This window comes from Diachasmimorpha longicaudata, chromosome 7 (assembly GCF_034640455.1).
Source record: "Diachasmimorpha longicaudata isolate KC_UGA_2023 chromosome 7, iyDiaLong2, whole genome shotgun sequence".
NCBI lineage: Eukaryota > Metazoa > Arthropoda > Insecta > Hymenoptera > Braconidae > Diachasmimorpha > Diachasmimorpha longicaudata.
Genome location: NC_087231.1, coordinates 3032601 through 3056251, shown reverse-complemented (window position 1 = coordinate 3056251; position 23651 = coordinate 3032601). Strand labels below are relative to the sequence as shown.

The following is a 23651-nucleotide window of genomic DNA, read 5'->3' as shown; positions in this document are numbered from 1 at the left end:
TTTTTATAATTAAGCAACTAAACGACCTTTGGAAAAATCATTGTAAACTTAATTTCACGATTTTTGGTTGCGATTATAACAGATCTCAGCGGCTTCGACTATTCCCTGTATTGAAATTGATATATATATATATACATATATATATGCAGTGATCGTACCTTTATTATAATGATTACCGTAAATGTAGCAGTAGATGAGAATGATTGTGAACCATAAAGAGAAACTAGAAAAATTACAATTGTGATAATAAAATTTACAAATTGTAATTATTCTACGCCAATAGTGTGTACAGAATGTATCGAACATTTCGATTCTCTGGTATAAGAATAAAATAAATGTAAAAACATTCTAATTCTTTTCCATTGAAATTTTGTTTTCTCAATGATTGTGACGAAAAACTGTATTTATGTCGGCTGTATTTTTTTTGAGAGTCATGAATGATTTAAGGATTCAATAAAAATAGTAAAAAAATATACAATTTTTGACTCAATTTTATTCGCTGATTTATTCGCCTGCGTTGAAAAATTACAAATAAACATGTTTAAATTTCTGGAAATTGGCGTTGTCCATTTCGTTGACTTCTGGGCCATCCGATAATTATAAATAATATTAATACCTCCTACAATATTCAATGAGACAATCTTATTCGAATGAATTTCGATACATTTAATATGAAATTGAAGAGTCAAAATTACACACAAATGTCGGCTTACATTAATGAACGGAAACAAGTGTTTGAAATATTTGCAATATTACATTTATTAATCACGGAAAAAACCTAAATGACGATGTAAAAATGATAGAAAAAATCCAGTCTGTGTATAATCATAAAGATAGGAAAGAACATTATTATTATTAAGAGAGAAAAAAAAAGGATGAACGTTAAAAAATGTAATTTCACTTCTTCTTTTTTCTCGATTTATCCTGTGGTGCTGGTAGATTCTCCTGCTTCCTCTTACTAGTCGGTTTAGCCCCAACATTACCACCTTTTTTCCTTCTCTCCTGTCTCTCCCTCTCCTCCAATTCCTGATTTTCCCTCTCAATAAGTGTAATCAGTGTGTTACATCTGCGTTGTAATTCGAGTGCAGTTCTCGATTTGACAAACCAATCGAATCTAAATTGTGGAGCAGATCTGACAGTTGCTCTGAGTTCCTCGTAAACATTTTCCTTATCAAAGCCAAGTTTGTGAAGCATGCAAACCAAAAATCTATCCTCCTCCTCCGTATAATTTTTACCCTTATTGGTACCATATGCTATTCTGAGTTGATGAAAAGGTGCCCTGTACCTCGCCATTTTCGCATCCAGTGCTTTCTTAATACCAGCGCGTCTCTGAATTTTCGCCTCTCCTCGTTCAATCTGTGCCATAACTCTATCAATATCCTGAAGTTCGTGGCATCGTTCCCAAAAAACAGCAGAATACTCCATCACCTCTTCAGGTGTCTTTCCCTCAACTTCCTTGGCAATATTCTCAATATCATCCCTTCCATACTTCTCATTAGCTTTGATAAACTGATTAAAATCTCGTTTCGTCCAGTTTGTAAATCCCTGAGTGAGCAACTTCTCCTTCTCAGTAATCTCCTCATCAGAAAGTGGTTGAGCATCGTCAATCTTCCTCTGCTCTTCTTTCTGCACCCGAGCAGCCTCTGACCCTAATTCAGGATTTTTTGGAACTTTGTAACCAACAGTCTGACGAAAATAATAAATCTCCTGATCCAAAAGCTCGAAGAGTCTGGGTGGAAAGAACTGAAAGTCTTGGACAATCGGTTGTTTTGGTGGTCTCGGTGCCTTCGGTGCTTTTGGTTCAGAGACCCTGAGGGCTTCCCTAAAATAGGCATCGACAGCATAATTAGCTTTCCTCTCACGTTTCGGTGGCTCAATCCAATTACCAATCCCCAGTATTTTCTGCTTCTCACGATAATCCTCTCCCTCAAACTGGTAGACCGAGTCTGTTGGTGCATCAACAGTGAAATTCCTCAGAGAAGACTCACCCAGGCTCTCCAATTTCTGCTTCATTTCCTTCGTCTTCAATTCACCTTTCTCAAGAATAGTGTCAATGTCCTCATCAGTTATTGCACTGTCTTTCGATGCAAATACAGCATTGGCACCGTGTCTAATCATATTCAACATTTCATCCTTGTTGAGTGCTGTTTGTTTAGCATCAACGAGTCTACCCTGTTGTATCACCAATTTGTCGAGTCTCAATTTAACTTCAGCACGTTCCACAATTTTCTCCTCAACAGTATTCTCAGTGATAAATCTGAAAACACGTACTTGCTTCTGTTGTCCAATTCTGTGGGCACGATCCATAGCTTGAAGATCCATCTGTGGATTCCAATCAGAATCATAAATAATAACAACGTCAGCTGTTGCTAAATTAATACCAAGACCACCAGCACGTGTTGACAGCATGAAGATAAATTTTTCACTGTTTGGTGCATTGTATTCGTTGATTTGGCGTTGACGATCCTCATGGGCTGTGTTACCATCAAGACGACAATACTGGAAATTCCTCCAGTGACAGTAGTCCTCCAAAATATCCAACATCCTCGTCATCTGACTGAATATCAATACTCTGGACTCTTGTTGTTGTAGTTTGGGTAACAATTTATCCAGAATAACCATTTTACCACAATTGTACACTAGATGTTCATCAGTGGTATAAGGTGGACCCGGTTCAGCTCCATCAAACAGATATGGGTGATTACAACATTTACGCAGCTGCATCAGAATATTTTGAAGTCTCATTTTTTCAATTTTTCCAGCACCATTGACAATGTCAATGTCCTTCATGAGAACTTTGGTGTACCATTCTCGCTGCATTTTACTCAATCCAATGTAAACTTTTATTTCCTTTTTAGGTTTAAGGCCCTTTTCCACTTCCGCCTTCAATCGTCTCAGCAAAAAAGGTCTCAAAACAGCATGCAAACGTTCAACAAGCTGATTATCTCCAAGAAAACTGTTCGTATTGAACCAAGAATCAAAATCATCAGAACTGTTGAATACATCTGGTAATAAAAAATTCAGAAGGGCCCAAAGCTCATGAAGATTATTTTGCAGTGGTGTACCAGTCAGTAATAAACGATTGGCCGTTTTGAATTCACGTAAAATCTCCGACAACTTTGATTTTTCATTTTTTATCCTGTGAGCCTCGTCAATCACCATGTATCTCCAATTAAATTTTTTAAATACCGATTTTTCTTTGATAACCATCTCGTAAGATGTTACACAAACATCCCACTCACCTGGCATCATAACGTCCCGGATGAACGTATTCCTGGTTTCAGCATCACCAATCAGACAAACGGCACGTAACGATGGACACCATTTCTTAAATTCATTCATCCAATTTGCTAATGTGGACTTTGGTACAATGACAATGTGAGGCCCTGGAATGCTACGAAAGTTTTTCATGTAGCCGAGGAGTGAAATTGTCTGTAGTGTTTTACCAAGACCCATTTCATCAGCTAGAATACCGTTGATACCATTCTCGTACAACGATATCATCCAGTTCAATCCACGTATCTGATAGTCACGTAGTTCACCGGATTTAATATAGTGTGGAGAGGCTTCAAAACGTGTTGTTGGAGCAACATTTGTATTACTTTCCGCCAAGAGCTCTTCATCCTCTTCCTGTTCGGTTTTTCTGTGTCTGTGATCACTCGCACTGTCGGACTGTTTAAGGTTGGCTTCAGGTTGTACTTTTCGTGGTCGTCCTGGACGAACTTTCAGAGGACTGCCAGCTTTGTCCTTCTGATTGTTGGTCATAAAGTGGGAAAATATCTCGGTTTGTTTGAGGAGATAGTCAAAACGCTTTGATCTATCGGTCTCCAATTTTGTCTCAAAATCACCGCCACGCGATGATGATGTCCCTGCTGAGGATTCGTTGGAGTTCTCTCCATTGTCACCAGGCTCACCACCTTCCTCCGATTTCGACATATTCACGATTTCACGTTATTGTATTGTTCAATACTTCGATTTTCGAGGTTCGATGGTCTCTTCACTTGGTCAATTAAAAGTTTTTCGTGTTTTTGTACACGATTACCGGGCACACAAACGTTATGCTTACAATAGTATTATGCCAAATGACGCCATTTTGGATTTAAATCCCTCCAAAAGCCACAGCGCGAGGGAACATGGAGGGGATGTCTGACGCCTGCGCCATTGTACCATAAATCCCTAGTAGTGACGTTGGTCCCTAGACTGCCATTTTTGTCACTAGATTTGGCCGCTAGGATTCAAAATCCATTATTAATTAATGTTACTAACCTTCACGGATGATTGATGAAATATATTTTCATGGGACAAAGTCTATGAAAATAGAAAAGTTTCGTTTGCAAGTGAATGAAAAGGCACTTTTCAACACGGGCTGAATGTAGCAGGAGTGACAAAAACGTTTTTTCTGACCACCTACAAGTGGATAAAATTGCTTAACTGAAGATGACATCACATTTCCCATTCCCATGATGTATTTTTTTTTTTTGTTGATTTTACGAGCCACATTTGCAATTAAAACATGAGAAAAAAATTTCTTCACATCTCTTTCGAATAGTGAAGTCAATACCTGTTGTCCTAGCAACCCTGCACCACTATGGATATCAACAATCCCCTGCAGTACTCGAGTACCAATTTCATTTCCATTGGGAAACTAAAATTCTGGTCGAAATCAATTAACAAAAATCACGATTATTATTGATTAATCATTGCTAAATTTTCCACTAAATAAATAAAGAAAGAACAATTTTGATATATTTAAGTATCAAGAGAAATAACTAGAAATGCCTTTAGTGGACAGTGTTTATTGTTCGAGGCCCATCAATGTCCCACCGCACCTGCCACTGATTTTAAAACAATTCTGTAAGGCTGCTATCAGAACACAACCTTATGATCTTCTAAAATGGTCAAGTGCTTATTTTCGAGCACTCGCTGAGGGAATTGAACCCCCAACGAAAATCAGATTAGAGTATCCACTACCAGGAACGATATCTGGACTTACTTTAGGATTTTTAAAGGTTCTCTTACGTCAATTTGGGGGTAATTAATAGCACTTCTGGAGCAAACATAACGTCTTTGTCAACACGAAGAGAAATATTTAATAAAAATTACAGACCTCAAGTTTCTTTATCGATTATGAAAGTAATTAGGAAGATTTAAGCAGCGGAGTTGTAATTTTTCGATTAAAATTTCCCTAAAAATTACGGAATGGTCCGAAAAAATTTTGTAAAAGTTTCAAACATTTTCTCAATTATTCTTCCGCACAGAATTAAAGAGAAAATACGCATTTTTTATTGAATATTTTTCTTACGATACATAATTATTATTGAAGTGATAAACGGAGATCAGTAACTGTTGATTATGAATCAGTTTTTGATGGATATCTCGGAATCTAAGCGAGATATCAAAATTTTTCTCATAACATTTTTTATCCAGTGAATTGAGTACTACAACAAATGTTATTATACAAATTTCGCTATCTCTCTTAGAACAGCAGATATTGTTGAAAAACTCAACTCGTAGATAAGTTAACTTATGTCTTAGCGTTTCATTTTTGAAAAATTATTTTAAACTCATGAAACCCATAACTTGGGTTATTTACACTGTCAATATTTTTATTTATAATACATTATATTTTGTTAGTAGATTCACATTCTAAATCGGCAGCTACCACCTAATTTCGCCATTTCAGTAACGAAATGGTAAAACAAGATACGTCACTGTTCACTATCTACCAGTTTTCGACGAATATCTCGGAATCTAGGGCAGATAGCAACATTTTCATGATAAACTTTTTTATCCAGAAAAATGTGTATTACAAACAATGTTATTACAAAAATTTCGCTATCTCTCTTAGATTTGGAGATATTGCTCAAAATCTCGGCTCAGAGATAAGTCGAGTTATCTCGTTTTACAACTTTCCCCTTGATTTCGACTGAGCATTATAATATGACAATAACAATTGAAATATTTTCCAACAGATTATAATAAACTATTACCGGTGGAAGTGATTCTACGTCGGTGGGACGATTTATGTCTCGATCGTAGAGACTTAAATCTCATAATGATTATTGGAAGATTTCGACACAAATGTCAAATAAAAAAATTTCTTGCCATTGCGGTAGGTCTTTTGGGCACCACTTTATTTGATACCATGCTCATGATTTGTGAATTATTCACGTTGGAACCTGATGGCGGTTCTGCAATGATTCCCATCAGTTTATTCATGGAGCTTTATGGGTAATTTCTGAAAAAATCAGTGAATTTTACTTTTATTTTCTGTGTGTCCTTCATTACATCGATGAACAATCTGATGATTATCCAGATATTTGGCCGGCTTGAGGTGTGATGGAGGCAAGCGAGATGCAGCGGGGGAGGCTCCAAGTGAATTTCTCATCCCCGATCATCCAGAAGCTACGGGTCTCCCACCATCTGATGATTCCCAGGAGAATCTCCAGCCAAAAGCCATTTCTCCAACGAGCCAGGACACAGACGTAGACGTCGAATTGGAGTGCGATAATTCCACGGAAAATACTGTGAATGAATCCTCGAACGATCTGGGCCTATCGAAAGGCTTTCAGTCAGAAGTAATCGACGATAATGAATTACAATCAGATAATCCAATTCAAGATGCGGGAATTTCTGTACATCCGAGCTATAATGAGGTGAGCGAGTTCCAAAGTGAAGGAGAGAAATTCATTTTTAATGAATATCAGCAGGAGTTAGAGGGACATCACTTTCATAAAAAAGGATTCAGCATGCCAGTAGAATTGTCTTCTCATTATCCAAATATTGCAGGTATATTTTACTCCACAGAAAATTTTAGAATTTAGAGAAGAGGAAAAAACAAATCAGTGACGAAGTGGTAAAACGAGATAAGACGTTTCGTTTTTTATGGATATCTCGAAATTCAGGGAAGATTACCATTCTCCTTATAATTTTTTTCTAAAAGGCCCCCAAATTGGAAGATATCGCTCAACAACTGGACTGAGAGAAGTCAACTTATCTCGGTTCACCACGTCGTTACTGATATTGATAAAAATAAAATATTTGGTAAGTGAGATTCTCCAAAAAAATAGAATAACCCAAAAAACTCGTTGATGATTCTATAGATTTGCGCACGAGCTTTAAAAATTATAATACTAATACTAATTAATTTTCTCTTGTTCTTTGGAGCCACTTATTTGACATTAATGCTGATAACAATTAATTGATTTCTAATAACGCGTTTGATTGTATTCGATAATTATTTTGTCATCTGAGGAAAAAATCTTACGGTTCTAATTGCCCTCATCATTTCAAATAGAAAGCTGCCCATATTACCCCACCCTGTCACACGTCTGTCGCAAGAATTAAGTTGTTAGGAATCCACTAGGAAACTCCCCTTCCCACCAATAGAATTATTAGACGAAAAAAATAATCAGATTGATGACGCAGCAACTAACTGTCACATTCTTGTTGTCAACTGGGCTTCAGCCTCTGATTTTGGGTCTTTTTTCTACAGGAATCGGCCCACGATTGACTTCGGAACAAGTCGCGACAGTCGCAGTTTGGCTGACAGAATGTGCTCGCTTCCAAGGAGGAATGATAGGCCCTCGCAATCTTCGTCATTTCCAGTGTCCACCTCTGGATGATCAGAAAGCACTACCGTAGCAAAAAAATTAAGTGTAAAAACCTTGCACTGATCACCAGGTGCCTTAGGCTTCCTCACATGATTTTCACTGTTAATATATCGTCGACTTCGTTTACGGCAACAAATATATTAGTATTATAAAAATAAATGTATAGTAGAGTTATGGCAATGTTGTTATGTTGATAGAATGAAGATTAATCATGTTTCAATAATTGAAAAGCTTTATATTTCAAGAAAAATATGTTGCAGACATATTTACAAATTCAGCACGATTAGTCCGTAGAAATAAAAATTATTTCCAATAATTAAAAATAATGGCTAAAAGAAAAGAGATTTGTTCCTGATAGACTAGAGTTTTTTTCTTACTGCAATGGTTTTGAGCAAGTCCTTATTGTTCACTTGGATTAAATCTTCATCTGATCATAACACAGAATCATATTAAATTCTCCATTAGATCAGACGATCAAACCGGGTATTGATCTGCTTCGAAAAAATTTGCGTATTTGATGGTAGAAAAAATGATAAAACGTTATAAAAATTAAAATAAAAACTAACAACAGTAGAATGTTTCTAGCTCTTGTTCGACTAGCCCTCCATTCGTATAAATCATCCCGATGGGAAAATCTATTTCTGTATTGCGATGGTAATTCAAAATTACTCTTCAGAGGATAAATTGAACGATAAAAATCACTGAGAAGTGCCCGAACAACTTCATTTTCACTTTTTCTAGATGGATCTAAATCGTCATTGAGACAGATAAATTTCTTTGGCTCTTGTCGTATCTCATCCAAAATTTGAACAGTCATGGAAACATTGCTAGTCAACATTTCAAAGATCTCATTTTTTCCAGCTTTCAATATCTCATGTTGATATCGTTGTCTGATCCCAAATTGGCTGCCAAGTTTTTTGGCAATTACTTCACATTTTATTATCAATTCCCGCGTCACTGTTGGCAACGTTGAATCAAGATAACGTTCACCTGGTGGTACCTCTGGTATTGAATCAATCTTAATGTTATCTGAACAATTTTTTATGGAATTTTCGAATTTTAATACAAAACTGTAGTCAAGGGGCAAGACGTGCATTCTCGATAAAAGTGTTCTTATTTCACGATCTGACCACGTACCAGATCTGTCAGTATCGAGCATGTCAAATAATTCACCAGTTGAGACGAACATTTTTTCACTTATCAAGTAATAAAAGTAGGAAAATGCGAATTGCATGTCCTCAGAATTTCTGATGGTATGTGAAGACGTTTTATCAAATTCATTTTGAAACTTCGATTGCATCTCATCGACGATAAATTTATCGACTAGATGAGGCATGTGGGCTGGCACTCGACGTCTTTCAAATCCATAAGCTGAATTATAAATTCTATTGACGTAGAGAAGAGACTCGGCGTAAGTGTCTAGTTTTCTAGATTTTCTCTTCAAATGACTTGGCTTTATTTTTTGTCCTAATTCATTGCCGTTAACGTGCACTAGATTAATTATATCGTCATTCTTATTCTGAACTATTTTTTTATTCATTGGATTGGCGAACTCATATTTAAATCCATGACTTTCAGTCGTTAAGTTACTTTTTGGGGAATTATCATCACCATTCCAATGAATATTTTCATTTTTTAATTTGCCAAATTGATTGTCTTCTCCGTTTGAAAATGAAGTTGAGGTATTCGCCTCCACAAGTGTAACACTGGAATTGAATTCACTGAAAAAATCGCGATTTCGTTGATTCTTCAAGGCCTCCAATAACTTAAGACTTTCTCTGTGTTTGTACTGATTACTCTGGAGCAATTTGTACGGATAATCTCCATCCTCATCGATAATTTCACTGTCAGTTGGACTCTGAGTTGAACTACAATCACCACCATCGTATTCACAATTTGTGGTGTTGCAGACTAGATCACAAGAGCCATCTCCAACCCAAGACCAGGGACATATGTCAGAGCAGTCAGGAACCCACCATGCGAGGTAAACTTTTTGTCCACTAGTCTGTGTTATAAAATCCTCGGGCCATACTTCACTCCCCAGTAGAACATCGTCATTAAAATACAGAAATTTATCAGATAATCCTGGAATTTTGTGAATATGGCTTTCAATCGCTGGACTTGAAAACGTAGGTAAGTGACTTTTATTCGGAAAAATATCACTGTGAGTCACTAAAGTCATTCTAGGGTTATCCATGTCCAGCCAATTCGGTATTTGGCCATTAGTGACGATGTAGACGTGTCTTACCCAGGGCGCATACATCTCCAATGATCGTAAGGAGTACCTCAATTCATCTTTGTCGTTGAATCTTGACGCTGCGCTGTTGATGTTACTCACGGGAACGTATTTTTTTAAATCTTCTATGAACTTTGGATCCGAACCATTCACCCACGTGTACACAACGTCGATGGGAACGTGTTGACATAATTTCTTTTGAAATGATTTCCCCAGGATGTTGTCATTGAATGAGTGAAATACAGCTTCGTATTTTTCTTTGCTCCATGCTAACCAGACCTGAAAATAATCAGATTTCAGAATATTTCATTTCAGTCTAGTGGTACTATTTATTGAGGATGTTCATCTTTTTTTTTAATAAATACATTTTTTTATACTGGAAAACGTAATAAAAAAGTAATGAAGTGTGTGTCAGTTCTTCAATTTGAGGCTTTGATAGTTCACAAAGTTTCGTGTTGGTGGAATTTGTTTCCATCCACGTTTAATACACTTTTCTGATCCTTTTTAGAAATTTTGAACAAACACAGGAGAACATTTATGGCATCTTAAAACTTGGGGAGTCATTTAATGATGACAAAATGCAAAAACGTTCTATTTTTTCACAACAATCCATCGGAAATTAGTCAGAATAATGAGGAAAATGTCAAATTGGGACCGAAACGATGTAGAGAATTCTGCAATGGAATTCCTCTCTTGTTATGATTGAAAACAGAGTAAAGGGTAGGAAATTGGCTGAATCCTCTTCTTAGTGAATACTAAAAGAAAAAATCTGAAGGACCCAGACAACTGCTCAAGGTACTAATAATAATATTTAACGTTAAAGAGGCCTCTGGTAGCTCGATTTGATGTACGTGATGTATTTCATGACTGATTAATAATCGATTTGGGTAGCTAATTAAAATAGCATCAACGTGAAGAAACATAACCTCACAAATCACTAGAAAACTAAAATTTCTTTGATTACTTGGGGTTGTGGGAGAACATTTTCACTATGTTTTAACATGAATTTTTCACTGTAGAAAAAAAATTAATATTTTATGGTTTCTAACCTCTCCAAAATGTATAATCCCAACGAAAATGCACGTGAAGGCCACCAGAATTATCAACAGTGAATATTTGTGTGATAATAAATCATAGCACCGTCTCTGTATCAATTTCCATGTACTCATTATACCCACGATAAATTTTAATGCGATTGTCATCGCTGTTTAAATAATTTCCGTCGGTGATCCATTGACAACGAACGACGCTGGGACGATTTAAGAGAATCTTCGAGCTGGCGCCTTCCCCTATCGATCTTTCAATATCGCAGTCTATTTTGCTGCCAACTTCTCGTTGAATATTATAAAAAACGGGCAGACCAAAGAGGATAGACTAAAGTAGAGGCGCAGATCTGGAAGGTCTGGCGACCCTACCAACGCTAGTGATCCTCTCGATGCTAGGAGACGCCACCTCCATCCTGGCAGCTGGGTGAGACGCCCGAAAATTCCTTTGTTCATTAAAAAATTGTCTCTCCCTTTCTAATGAATATTAAGAAATGAAACTAATGCAGTTGGAAGGAGAAATAAATTATCATCAAATGGGCCAAGTTTCATCCCTTAATCTTGATAAATAAAAATTAGAAACCAGGAAGAAAGTCGAAGTGCGGTTTCTGCATCGAGATTTCCTTGCAATCGCTGCTGCATTCCGATTTGCCTCGAGGATTTTCATTTTTATTTACTGAAATTAGATGAAGAAAGTTGGCTTGATCGAGGAGACTTGAATTCTCTTCCGAAAAGCGTTGGTTTCATTCCTTAATGGTCACCAGGAACGGAGAGAGACTTTTTTAATGAACTGGCGTATTTTCGGGTGCCTCACCCCAGATGCCAGAATCGACGGTTGTGCCCCCAACCCCTGCGATCACTACTAATGTTCACGGGGAATCGGCCTAACTTCTGGAATGTGACTCTCTACCTGTAGTCTATCCTCTTTGGAGAAGACTGAGAGACGCATACTCATTTTCAGCTGCAGCTGAGATTGATGTTTACATCCCCACAAAGAAGAAAAACTGTTTATCATTCAGTCACATCTTCCCCTTCTCCTTGGTCAAGGAGTCATAAAAAAAATTTCAGTGTCATTAATCGTTCTTCAACACGCATTCTACCTCAAGAACAACGAAGTTACAATAAAATAATTACCGAAAACATTGAATATAATAGTGTTGTTGCCAAGATATTGAAAATATTGCAGTTCGAACTCGGTAGTTAGAGCAAACTCGTGCTTTTCCTTTTACAATTTTTTTTTTTCGATTTTGGGGAAGCATCATTAGTTATGAAGGTGACTGTGACGACTCTGGGGGATGATATATTCGTCCTGGACGTTAGTGAGGATTTGGAGTTGGAAAATTTCAAGGCATTTTGTGAAATTGAGTGTGGAGTACCAGCGCCTGAAATTGTTATTGCTTTTAATGGTAGGCCACTGATGGATGATAAAAAATCGTTGAAGGATCATGGTATCAAGGACGGCGATGCTGTCATTCTACAGCACATGCATCAAAGTGGCGTTGACCTCAATCCACAGCCCGTAAATGGAGGTAAGGAGCCCCTATAGTGTGAATCCAGCAGCTCAAGCAGAAAAAGACAGGGTTTTCATGGTCTTGGGAATTTTCCTTTTTCAGCTGTTCCTCTACTTGACTTCAGCTCCATCAGAATTCCTCGGGCGGCATCGAGCAGTGCATCACCTGCGTCAGTGCAAAGGGCACAGAATCCACGGAGTGAGGATGATCCTGCAATGATTCGTGATATGTTTTTAGCTAATCCTGATCAGTTGGCGTTGCTGAAACAAAACAATCCTAGACTGGCTGATGCTCTCTTGTCTGGGAACCTCGGTAATGATAATTCAATTGAAATTTCTTTTTTCTTGAAAAATTTGACGAAAGAACCATTTGATGGTGGAAATATATTTTTTTTGTGACAGAATCGGCTTCAGATAATTCAATTTTGGGATTATTCGAACGTTTTGGATTTCGTTTCAAGATTTTTTGTCGGGCCAAATCCAAAATGTTTGAATCAAACCAAAATTGGATTTTATGAAACCGATTTTGTTCCAAAAAACATATGCACTAAATGCTAGAATTTTTTTTCTCTTCCTATAACATTTAAAGAAACAAATTGATTCACCAGCTGCTGTCTAAAGACATTAAATCGACGATAACAATCATTGCAAACAGGCATGAGCTTTTGAGGCCCACAAATTATTGAAATTATTTTGTTTCGTTGCTTTTCTTTCGAGGTAAATTATTACTTTGAATATTCCTCATTGAAATTTGCAAGAACCATTGCCGCAAACTTTTTTATCTTCAGAAAAATTGAATCTACAATTTTTTCTATTGATTTCTTTTCGAGGAAAGGTGGCAATTTTTTTTGGAATATGAGAAAAAATTTTTTATGTAATGGATGAACAGAATATACTTGAGTACTTTATTCTACAGAAAGATTCTCAGCGGTTCTCAAGGAACAGATAAAAATTCGTGAAGAGCGTCAGGCACAACGATTGAGGATGATGAATGCAGACCCGTTTGATACAGAGTCACAAAGACTTATTGCAGAAGAAATTCGACAAAAAAATATTGAAGCCAATATGGAGGCAGCAATGGAGTATAATCCAGAGACATTTGGCACTGTGGTGATGCTATACATTAACTGCAAAGTCAATGGATTTCCCGTCAAAGCTTTTATCGATTCAGGTTACTAGATTTTATTCATTTCAGATCATTCCATTTGTTAGACCTTTTTTTTAATCCAACATCTCAGAATCCAAAATCTAGAAATCTCACCAATTTTGGTTGAAGTAAGAAATATCATCAAATAGCTTCAAATTATCGTTCTGCTGTCGAGAACAAAACAAATATATTCAAGATAAAAATTTAGGAATTTTATTCTCTTGAAAAATTCATTTTTTATCTTAGAGTACATTCGATATGCGAAATAAAAAACTACTCTCGATTATGGCATATACAATATATTGAAATATAATGAATAGATAGTATTGAAATAAAATTTCTGATTTGCTAAGAACTTAATCGCTTTTTGGAAGAATCGTAGGCATTTGGAGGCTAAAATTTTTTAATTTATAATGTAGTAACAAACGTCTAAACTAGTTTTTTCCTCCAATTGAAAAATATTTTCCGAATTTTTTTACAAAAATAAAAAGCTATCAAATTTTGTATTCAGTTACAGCGACGAATTCTTTTCATATGGCGGAATGAAAACGAATCGCTTTATTTTGACAAGAATTCTAAATTTAGATAGACGTTCGAGGGTGTTGAAGCATGATTTTTTCAAATTCTGCAATTAATTTCGAATAATCAGTTGCCAACAGTTGTCAGTGAAGAAATATAAAAATAATTTTTTCGTATTTTCATTATTTCTTTTTCTTTGATCTCCAGGGGCACAAACGACTATAATGTCAGCAGCATGTGCAGAAAGATGTCACATTATGCGTCTTGTTGATTCACGATGGGCTGGTGTTGCCAAAGGCGTAGGCGTACAAAGAATCATTGGACGTATTCACATGGTCCAAATACAGATTGGAAATGATCACTTAACAACATCCTTTAGTGTCCTCGAGGAACAACCGATGGATATGTTACTTGGTTTAGATATGTTGAAACGTCATCAGTGTTGTATTGACTTGAAGAAAAATATCCTGAAGATTGGAACAACAGGAACAGAAACATCTTTCTTGACTGAAGGTTTTTCTTTATTTTCATTCTACCGTTCTATTGATATTTATTTTTACGAAAATTCTTTGTTTTCTCACTGTTGTTTACTCACTCATATATTTTAAAAACTATTTCTCAGGGGAATTACCAGAATGTGCCAGACTGAGTGGGAATAATGATGCGGGTATGGATGAACGCGATTACCAAAAAGTTCTGGAGGACAGTGTCAGAGAGGCAAAGAAATTGAGACAAGGACACGGTAAGTAAGTATCTGTCCAGGCTATCCCTTCATACTCCTTACTATTCCTCAATTTTTCTCCGATCATTTGTACAACAGGTCCCTAATATATTGTCACAATTAGTATAAATATCACCTTTCTCCTTCTGCCTGGACGTAGAACATTCATATAATTATTAAAAAACTGATTGATTTTTTTTAACTGACGGGCAGACTGAGAGAAAAAAAATGCATCAAAGCACTTCACTTGGGGAAAGTTCAAAGAAATGAAGGAAAATGATTAGGAATTGATACCCATAACATAGAGGACATTAACCGTGACTTTTTGTGTTATTGAGGCCTGGGGATAAGGCCCTGGAGGAGCGAGGTGGGATAATATTTTTCGAGTGCTCTCTAAATTGTTTTTTCGTTTGATTGTTTTAATTGAAAAGTTGTGCCATTTGAAAATACTTCTTATCACGAGATTTTCATAAATTGTAAATATTTACTTGTACAACACTAGGAAAAATTGAGAAGATTTTAGAAAGAGCCTGTTTAGTAAATATTATGAAACCAGTGAATAGATGGAATAATTAGAAAGGGATAATTATCGCAACAGATTGTGGCCATCCAACGTTAACATGGAGGAAGGAGAGTGAAATATTAAATCTTTTAACGCTCTGCACATGTCATTAATCAAAAAACGCTTCTGTGAATGTTTTTTTCAATTTCGGAATTTTTCAAGCCCATTTTGATTAGGCAATAATGAGCGCTGACAAGGAAACCTTGATTGAAAATGATTTTGTAATTGATCATCACCCCGAGTGGTTCCTCGTGTTTTCAACTATTTGTCAGAAGGACCCCTTAAGTGGCCACGTAACTTACCATTAGAGTAGAAATTTCAATCCGATTATTTGGTACGATGAAATTATTATTTTGGAAAACAGAAATTCTTAGGGTCCGTGAAGGTCATTATTGAGGGTATAACAATTAGTTTTTCGAAAAATAAACATTTCACTCTAGAAAATAATGGGATTGAAAATTTGACTCTGATGGTAAGTCATATGGCCACTTAAGTAAATATGTGATAATGTGATAATGAAAATGATACTATTTTGATAGAATAGGGGTTTTTCCTATTTTTTTCTCTCAGTCAAAACCGCACGTCGTTCACGAAATTGGAAAATTATAATAAATTTCATGGAGTTCCCTCTTTAATTCATAACAGACGGCCAAGACACGAATAATTCAACTGCATCAGTATCCAATTCATCAACGAATCCAGAGACTACCGTATCAACAAATGATCCATTTACCGAGGCTAGTGTCAAAGCTATAGAGACTCTTGGCTTTTCCAGAGCCGAAGTTATCGCTGAATTACGTAGATTTAACGGCGACGGAATGCAGGCGACAGCTGCACTATATGCCAAATCGTTAAAGTTCTGAATGCAGTTTATCAACGGCTGATACAGTTAATAATTAACTGAGTTTGTGGGTGAAAATAATGAGCGACGATTGACTATGGGTTTTGGGCAATTTTGAAGTAATAACTTGTCTACAAAATTAAAATGAGCTGATACTTAGATCCTCCATAAATGTGAACGCAGTAATAATTGTGTTCTCTAATTGGAAAATTTAAGATTGACATAAAAACATCGTAAATTTTTTATTTTTTAGTATGAAAATGAATAATTCAAAACTCATTGTTGTATTTACCAAGTGAGCATTTTGCCTAAGAGTTTCACAGGACAAAGATAATACAAAAGTGAAGAATATAAAGAGAGTAAGGGAGATATAGATAAATGTTTGTACCGAGTGTGAGTGAGAGCGATGGTACTGCTTTATACATAATGTCTTTCCTTTATCAATCATCGCAGACAAAATTACATTAAAAAAGATGAAAATTATAGGAGACTTTGTTGTTTTTTGTTAACGATATTCAGGCGATAAAATGTAGGAGATGAGACGAAGGGGAATCCTATGATATTTTTGCAGAACACCAATCCTTGAACGATAAAAAATTGGTCCCTTTTTAATGAACGTTCATAGCATATTTGACACTTTTTATGGTCAAATAATTTTTTTTTATCACTATGCAATGTTTTTACACATGGGACAGGCATTAAAACATTTTTAATTCTACTGTTAATAGCAAATTGATAATAATTTAGGAGAAAAACGTGGCAAAGTTGGGCTGACGCCATATTTTTTTTGCAGAGCGGTTATAAACAGCTAAACTATCTTGATCTCGAGACATTTTTCGTGAAATTGCTGATGATTGTTCGAAATTAATATATGGTACATATAAGTGAGTGAATGTTGAGCTCTGTACCGTAAAATATGGGATAATATCAAGTCTAGTCTTTATGTTCTATTGGGCCCACTTGAATCTCAAACCAAAATCCCTGTGAAAACTGGGATTTTTAGGACGGGAAGCGTGGTACGTTAAAGAGATATGAAACTTTTTAAATTCGTAAACAAAAGGGGTCGACGGAATGTAAATATACATTAATTTAGAAATGCTATGTTCGATTGCTAAAAACCATATTATCAAGTAGTTAATCCCTTGTGTTGCATCGATTATCTTTAGAAATTTTACTAATGATTATTAGCGAACATATTCGTTAATATTTATTTGTCATGTAGTTTCCAGATATCAAAGTCCACGATATCGTTTTGCCAATTTCTGAATATATCGTGATTATCCCCACCGAACACTCAAGTTCAATGGCGTCACGACTTTGCGCTGCGCCGACAGAAAATTGATTTTGTTGTGGTTTTTTGTTAACTGCGATTGAAAAACGTCCTAAATGGATATTATTATTTTCGTAGAAGGTGTGTTTATTAATTTCTCATTAACGAATGAAGTTTCGTGATATTGACTGCAATTTTACACTTGGCCTGTGTATATTTCCCTTTTCGCCGTAAAACACCGGCTAAATCGCCTGTTTTCAATAATTTATTGCAACCAAACGACGTTCTTCAGGACTCTGAAACACCCCACAAGGCGTCAGGATATATTTAAAAATGTCCAAAAAGATTTTCAAAAACTTGGCAGCATTTTAATATCCTGAACACCTGAACATCGCTGAATTCTTTTTTTGCCCATTTATGAGTCCCAATTATTTTTATTTAACGGAATTCATTGCAAGTTCTTGCAAGAACTTGCAGCTGGCCATCGCCCGAGGGCCTTCAGCCAAGTATTTACAAATATTTACATTTTATTCTATAGCAATTGTTGTAACAAAACACAAAACAAAAGGTGATTGGGTTTTCCGCAGCGATGAGAGAAATGATGTTGACAATTTTGAGAACAATTCGTTTTTTTTTTAAGTCCATTATTGGAGGTATTCAAGACTTCGCGAGGAGTCAGATCCCAGATTCTCAATTCTGCTAGATTCAAGCTTTTCAAATAAGGTATGACGAGGGTGTTTGTAACGGATTCTATTCATAGGATTGCGTTTGTGGCAGAGTACCCGAATATGGTCCAATTTATTGATATTAGGTGTGTGAATAAGTCTTTCCCGTTTTTTGTAAGAGATGCCGCCACCAATACTGTGCGAGTATTCAATGGTCACATATGTCATAATCAAAGCTTATTCATCTGTCAACAATTCCACACTAACACATTAGTTGAAATTTTTTCGCATCATAAATTTTTGATATCGTGAAAATGTCGAAATTTGAGCCGAGTCGACGTCATTTGCGGGAAGTTTCACTTTATTGGTTCAATTTGAAGAAATCTGCTGCCGAGGCGCATCGATTGCTTCAGGAAGCTTATGGAGAAGGTTGTGTCGATGATTCAAGTGTTCGCGGATGGTTTCGACGCTTCAAAAGTGGTGATTTCGACGTGGAAGACAAGGAGCGTTCCGGACGGCCGCAAATCTTTGATGATCAAGAATTGGCGACTTTGCTTGATGAAGATTCGTGTCAAACGCAAGAAGACGATGGCCAATACTTTCAATAATTCATTTGTAACCATTTTTTCACAATAAAGGCTCAAAATTTGAAAAAAACGGGAAAGACTTATTCACACTCCTAATAGCAAAACTCGATGTTAGTTTGAGGAGTCTGTCAATGATGGGTTCTAGTTTGGTGCGTTCGCAGTCCCAATTATTTACTGAACTGTTGGAAGTTCTCCCGAATTCCATTTGATTTCAATCATTTTACCAGTTCTAGCTGATTCTTCACAAGCCGATGCAATTCGAGAAACCGCTAGAACTTCTTTGGGTTTAACGTTGAGCTCATGTTTACCCAGAACAATATCCAGGAAGTTGTCCATTTCTCTACGATACGCCAATCGAAATCTACTGGGGAACGAGTACCAGATGGGGGCATGTCTTGGTCCATCATGACCGTACTGAGTCTCAACGCAGTGGATCGGCTGCTCGTTCTCAGCTCGAATCATTCCTTTGGGTCCAAATGCCTCAATACGCATGTCATATCCATAGGCTGAATTACGTGAGAGATTTATCATTCCGAGAGTTCCTGAAGGAAATTCAAGAGTTGCCACAACGGTGTCCACGTCATTGATGGCTTTTACTTCGGGGAAATTTGCAACTGCCTGAACGGAGACCTTGAGTCAGAAGAAAATTTATTAGTTTCTGGTACTGAATACAATTGTTATCTAACTAAAGAAGAATTTATTGTTCAGTGGTGAATTGAGAAGAGAAATAATTTGGGAATGAGTATTACTTGTTCCATTGATGAAGACAAACAATTTTTCTAGTATATTACTTGAAAAACTACTGTTACTATGTACTATCGGGTGTCTGTAGACGCAGAGAAAAATGTAGTTAAAGGGACGGATTATTTATTGATTAAAACACTCAGTATTTTTTAATAGTACCAACACAAGGTCCTTGATGATACGAAATATCTGGTGACTTTTAATGGATTTCGTGATTAAATTGTATTCAATTGCTGATTGTGAGGTATCCAACCAGAAACTTCATGAATCTCCTGATTCGATCACATGGAGGTTCAAATGTATCGTATATTCCTTTGGATCATCTGGATATTTCAACACATTTAAATAGTTATTTGAATGTATCTCATTCCGCCAATTCGAAACCTTTTTGTAGACGATATTAGCGGAATCACATGCAGTAAGACATTTTCAATGGAATAATTTGACTCATTTTTAAACGAATATGTCATTATCTACGATCTATAGGGAATTCACTGGTAAAATGACAATTTAAAATGTTGAAACAATGAAAGTCTATTTTCATATGAAAGAAAATGCATCCGATAAAATATATTTTGTAGGAGGTAGGATATTTTCCTTCGAGTAGACGTAGGAAGATTAAAAAAATATGAGTGAACCTTGATTGGATATTCCCCAAGGAGCCAAGTCATCAGATCGATGTCATGGACCATACAGTCATGGAAAATGCCTCCGGAATCTCTCAAATACTCTATCGTTGGCATCGGTGAATCTCTGGATGTAATTGACATTATTTGAACATGACCAACTTCTCCTTTCCGAACTCTGTCCTTCACGGTACCATAACTGGGATCGAAACGACGATTGAAGGCAGTGAAAAGGGTTCGTCCAACGTCTTTAGCTACATTGAAACATTTCTCAGTGTTCTTTCGATCCTCTGCAACTGGCTTCTCACAGAATACACTTTTTTTACTTTGGAGGGCCTTTGTTACAATATTTTCGTGGGTGTACGTTGGTGATGCAACAACAACAATGTCCACACTGCGATAAATAAATAAAAACGGAATTAATTAGTTAAGGTTTTTCCTTCTGAATTGAAGTTTTGGAAGAGTTCAAACTAAATATTTTTTACGTTCCTCAATTTTTATTGGAAATAATATAGAATGGTGGGCTACTCTGTCTTCTACTTTTTCGAAATAAACTTTTAGAAAATTGAACAATGAATTGACGAAATAATTTTTTGTTTATTTGCTATTTTCACAGGTCCTACCCCACCATGAAGGCCAACTCTTTGCATAACGACAAATCGTTTTCAGTCATTTGCAACGAAATTATTGAAAAATATTTGGATAATTTTGAAAGTCTCGAGATATTATAGTTAAAAATAATATTTAATAATTGATTTTCACATGCAAGATGGTGGAGTATTTAGGGAAATTCGTAGAATTATGTTCAGTAAGAAATAACAATTACAGAAATGAATCGATGTAGAAGGCTCCACAGAGTCTCCACTCAGTTTGCATAAACATGAATAATGTCTTTATAGAAAGAAAAAACAGAGAGTTCTTTAATTAGGTGACAAAAATTCTCTGGGTCTTAGACATCAGTTTTTAGTCTCCTATAAATTATAAAGTATCGAGGAAGCTAATTGGTTTTCCCAAAAAGGGGTGGATACGTAATCAGAATGTGACAAACCGTCGACTCATTAAAAATCAGGATGTATTTCCGAGGGATGGGGGAAGTACTTAACATTTACCCTGACATTTCTTCCTCTTGTCATTGTTGAGTAAACGAAAATTAGTCGAGGACATCTACTGCATTTCATATTCAATTAAATTCAATTTCCAACAGCAAATTTGTACTTATTAAACTTACTTAGAATCTTTGAAGACAACATCCGCTTGTTTGCTGTTCAGGAAAGTAACGTCGTTCAGTCGGAAGTGTCTTTTAATTTTCGGCCACTTCTCTTCGATGTCGTCCACTATGTAGAGCAGCTTCATTCGCGGGCTCTCCACGATGTTAGACAGGTGAATAGTTCCAGCACGACCAATACCGAAGATCGCGACTTTGAGTATTGGTTCGGATTGGGATTCACATTTAAGGGCCAAATCATCTTCAAATCTGTAAAATTAATGTGGTTCTGAACTCCTTTGTGTCTACACACTTCGGAAAGTGGAGTAGAATTTTTTAGCAATTTCCCATAGGAAAATCCTACTGAGAATGCCAACTTTTTCTGAGGATTTATTTGCATAGTAGGTTTGCATAGTACTTTCTTCCAGATTTTAGAAAAAAATTGGGGGCACAGTACGATTTATAAGTTTTTAAATAGCTCTACCCTATCAAGAAATTCCAAGATTTTTATCAAAAACTAGAAAAATTCCAAAAATCAGAAATTAACACAAGGTTTCATGGGACAATCAACATTTCCGTTGTATTCAAAGATTAAATTTGAATTCTTAATCATGAGACGTAAAGAAATCAAAGAATTCTTCGACACTTCGTAAAAGATAATTCACTGTTTGGGTAAAAAGTTCGATTATTTAATTGAAAAAGACTCTGGAAGAATTGTTTGCGAATGTTACTCAGGTAATTAGTTAAAAAATTTGGCTTCTGAAAATATTTAAATAAATCCAGCGTACGCGGTGGGTAAATACCGACCTGAGGGTAAAGGTACTTTAAGTAGATTATATATTTCTCTGATTATTAATCCAAAAAACTTACATTTTGTAGAGATAATCTTCAGCGGATGCTGGAGGTCGTCGCTTTGTGAATGGTGAAGCTTCTTTAAATTTAGCAGTTGCCATGATTTTATTTGCAACTCGAATGTCTCTCGCGTTTCAATTCCAACTGATGAACATTTTCAAAGCGATAACTATTTATGCAATGGTTTATCACTCGACAAGATGAATGAAAAAACCTTGAACTCTCGCATATGAATTTTCGTCCGATAAGATACATGTAAAGGTTTTCCGATTTGTTTCATTAATGTAATAAACACCGAAAGATCAACTTAGTTTCAATTCTCTTCCATGACGTCTTTGATGATAACAACTATTTTTAACTCGAAATGCATAGATCCAGCAGAGAGTTTAAATTAAAAAACCGATGGTTATGAAAATTATTTTTATTGTTATAACTCGACTTGTTGCGTACTGCTGTCAATACCACTCAATAATTTTCCACTCAATACAATTGGAATTTTATCGAATAATCGGGATAAAGACGTGCCTCATAAATACATTAATATGCAACAATCGCGTACTGTTGGAAAAGGTCGTATCGACCTTTTGGACATTTTTCGGTTCATCAAGTGAAAAAAAATTGTTGACCTAAGCTGAACTTGAGAGAAATATATCGTAGATTTTATGGAATATATTTTGTTGGATGAGTGTTCTTTCACATGAAAATAAAATTCAACATTTCAACATTTTAAATTTCTATTTAACCAGTGGGTTCTCCGTAGATCGTAGATAATGACATTATAAGCGACTCATCTCGCATATTTATCATAAGTATGAAAAAATTATTTTGTGTCATAAGAAAACTCAATTTGATTATTTAACACGTGTGAAAAATTCCCACTTAAAGGAGTTCTACCCTCAGGTCGGTTTTTTACCGACGGTATCAGCTGCTTTTGAATATTTTCAGTTGTCAAATTTTACAACTAATTCTTTGAGTAACATTTTAAAAAATTTATAGATAATCAGTATTATCTAAATTAAGTTACAGAAAGTGTTGATATTTTTTTAAACATTCCTTTCTTATGAACAAATGGTATAAGTTGTTTTCCAAACGATTTTCCAATCTTCGTCGGTGTCAAAAAATTCCTTGATTTTTTTACGTCTAATGATAAAAAATTCAGATTTTAATCTTTCATTACAACAAACATGTTGATTTTGCCAGAAGACGGTGTGTTAACTTCCCACTTTTCAACTTTTTTCCTGGAAAAAGAGAAACGATAAATAAATTCATGAAAAAATTACGTTTCCAACTGGGATTGAATTTTATAAAAAATTTCTGTAGTTTCCGATAATTTTTGAATTCACTAAAAGATAAGAGTTCCTTTAATATCTCGCTTGTCCTCGAGACTGTTATCGATGTTCTCATACACTCCCTGTTTTATCCACTGATACTGTTCCAAATTAGTTCAGACAGCACTGCTACGAATTTTTGCCCACAGGTCCTGCCCATCTTCCTCTAATCGATATAATCTT

General features: G+C 35.8%; 5 protein-coding genes across 6 annotated transcripts; 2 read left to right on the top strand and 3 right to left on the bottom strand.

Moving 5' to 3' along the window:
• Nucleotides 1–473: 473 nt before the first annotated feature.
• On the bottom strand, nucleotides 474–4200 carry LOC135164361 (chromatin-remodeling complex ATPase chain Iswi). Its single transcript, XM_064124624.1, has one exon. The coding sequence runs from the start codon at nucleotides 3934–3936 to the stop codon at nucleotides 898–900; it is 3039 nt and encodes a 1012-aa protein (XP_063980694.1). The 5' UTR covers nucleotides 3937–4200; the 3' UTR covers nucleotides 474–897.
• Nucleotides 4201–4497: 297 nt separating this feature from the next.
• LOC135164372 (uncharacterized) lies at nucleotides 4498–7837 on the top strand. Its single transcript, XM_064124644.1, has 4 exons — nucleotides 4498–5031; nucleotides 5973–6231; nucleotides 6317–6789; nucleotides 7496–7837. The coding sequence occupies exons 1-4, from the start codon at nucleotides 4776–4778 to the stop codon at nucleotides 7642–7644; spliced, it is 1137 nt and encodes a 378-aa protein (XP_063980714.1). The 5' UTR covers nucleotides 4498–4775; the 3' UTR covers nucleotides 7645–7837.
• A 242-nt stretch (nucleotides 7838–8079) lies between these two features.
• Nucleotides 8080–11301, bottom strand: LOC135164363 (N-acetylglucosamine-1-phosphotransferase subunits alpha/beta). Its single transcript, XM_064124627.1, has 2 exons — nucleotides 10899–11301; nucleotides 8080–10128 (listed from the first exon to the last, which is right to left on the bottom strand). The coding sequence occupies exons 1-2, from the start codon at nucleotides 11049–11051 to the stop codon at nucleotides 8080–8082; spliced, it is 2202 nt and encodes a 733-aa protein (XP_063980697.1). The 5' UTR covers nucleotides 11052–11301.
• A 531-nt stretch (nucleotides 11302–11832) lies between these two features.
• Nucleotides 11833–16675, top strand: LOC135164367 (protein DDI1 homolog 2). 2 transcript variants are annotated; one of them, XM_064124637.1, is made up of 6 exons: nucleotides 11833–12421; nucleotides 12506–12715; nucleotides 13319–13573; nucleotides 14276–14581; nucleotides 14691–14814; nucleotides 15997–16165. In XM_064124637.1, the coding sequence occupies exons 1-6, from the start codon at nucleotides 12160–12162 to the stop codon at nucleotides 16013–16015; spliced, it is 1176 nt and encodes a 391-aa protein (XP_063980707.1). In that variant the 5' UTR covers nucleotides 11833–12159; the 3' UTR covers nucleotides 16016–16165. The 2 variants fall into 2 exon arrangements, with proteins under 2 accessions (XP_063980707.1, XP_063980705.1); XM_064124635.1 differs by having other exon boundaries at nucleotides 11836–12421; nucleotides 14691–14810; nucleotides 15997–16675.
• Nucleotides 16676–17585: 910 nt separating this feature from the next.
• LOC135164370 (inositol 2-dehydrogenase-like) lies at nucleotides 17586–22314 on the bottom strand. Its single transcript, XM_064124641.1, has 4 exons — nucleotides 22159–22314; nucleotides 21313–21558; nucleotides 20097–20478; nucleotides 17586–19344 (listed from the first exon to the last, which is right to left on the bottom strand). Exons 1-4 carry the CDS (start codon nucleotides 22239–22241, stop codon nucleotides 18886–18888), a joined length of 1170 nt encoding a protein of 389 aa, XP_063980711.1. The 5' UTR covers nucleotides 22242–22314; the 3' UTR covers nucleotides 17586–18885.
• Nucleotides 22315–23651: the final 1337 nt, after the last annotated feature.

Coding starts and splice junctions, on each gene's coding strand:
- LOC135164370 (XM_064124641.1), bottom strand. CDS start 22,241: ATGGCAACTGCTAAATTTAAAGAAGCTTCACCATTCACAAAGCGACGA. Junction 20,479..21,312: donor GTTGTCTTCAAAGATTCTAA/GTAAGTTTAATA, acceptor TATTTATCGCAG/TGTGGACATTGTTGTTGTTG. Junction 19,345..20,096: donor TTGGGGAATATCCAATCAAG/GTTCACTCATAT, acceptor TTCTGACTCAAG/GTCTCCGTTCAGGCAGTTGC.
- LOC135164361 (XM_064124624.1), bottom strand. CDS start 3,936: ATGTCGAAATCGGAGGAAGGTGGTGAGCCTGGTGACAATGGAGAGAAC.
- LOC135164363 (XM_064124627.1), bottom strand. CDS start 11,051: ATGACAATCGCATTAAAATTTATCGTGGGTATAATGAGTACATGGAAA. Junction 10,129..10,898: donor GGATTATACATTTTGGAGAG/GTTAGAAACCAT, acceptor GATTATTTTCAG/GTCTGGTTAGCATGGAGCAA.
- LOC135164372 (XM_064124644.1), top strand. CDS start 4,776: ATGCCTTTAGTGGACAGTGTTTATTGTTCGAGGCCCATCAATGTCCCA. Junction 5,032..5,972: donor TCTCTTACGTCAATTTGGGG/GTAATTAATAGC, acceptor ATTTTCCAACAG/ATTATAATAAACTATTACCG. Junction 6,232..6,316: donor TTATTCATGGAGCTTTATGG/GTAATTTCTGAA, acceptor ATGATTATCCAG/ATATTTGGCCGGCTTGAGGT.
- LOC135164367 (XM_064124635.1), top strand. CDS start 12,160: ATGAAGGTGACTGTGACGACTCTGGGGGATGATATATTCGTCCTGGAC. Junction 13,574..14,275: donor CAAAGCTTTTATCGATTCAG/GTTACTAGATTT, acceptor TTTGATCTCCAG/GGGCACAAACGACTATAATG. Junction 14,582..14,690: donor AACATCTTTCTTGACTGAAG/GTTTTTCTTTAT, acceptor ACTATTTCTCAG/GGGAATTACCAGAATGTGCC.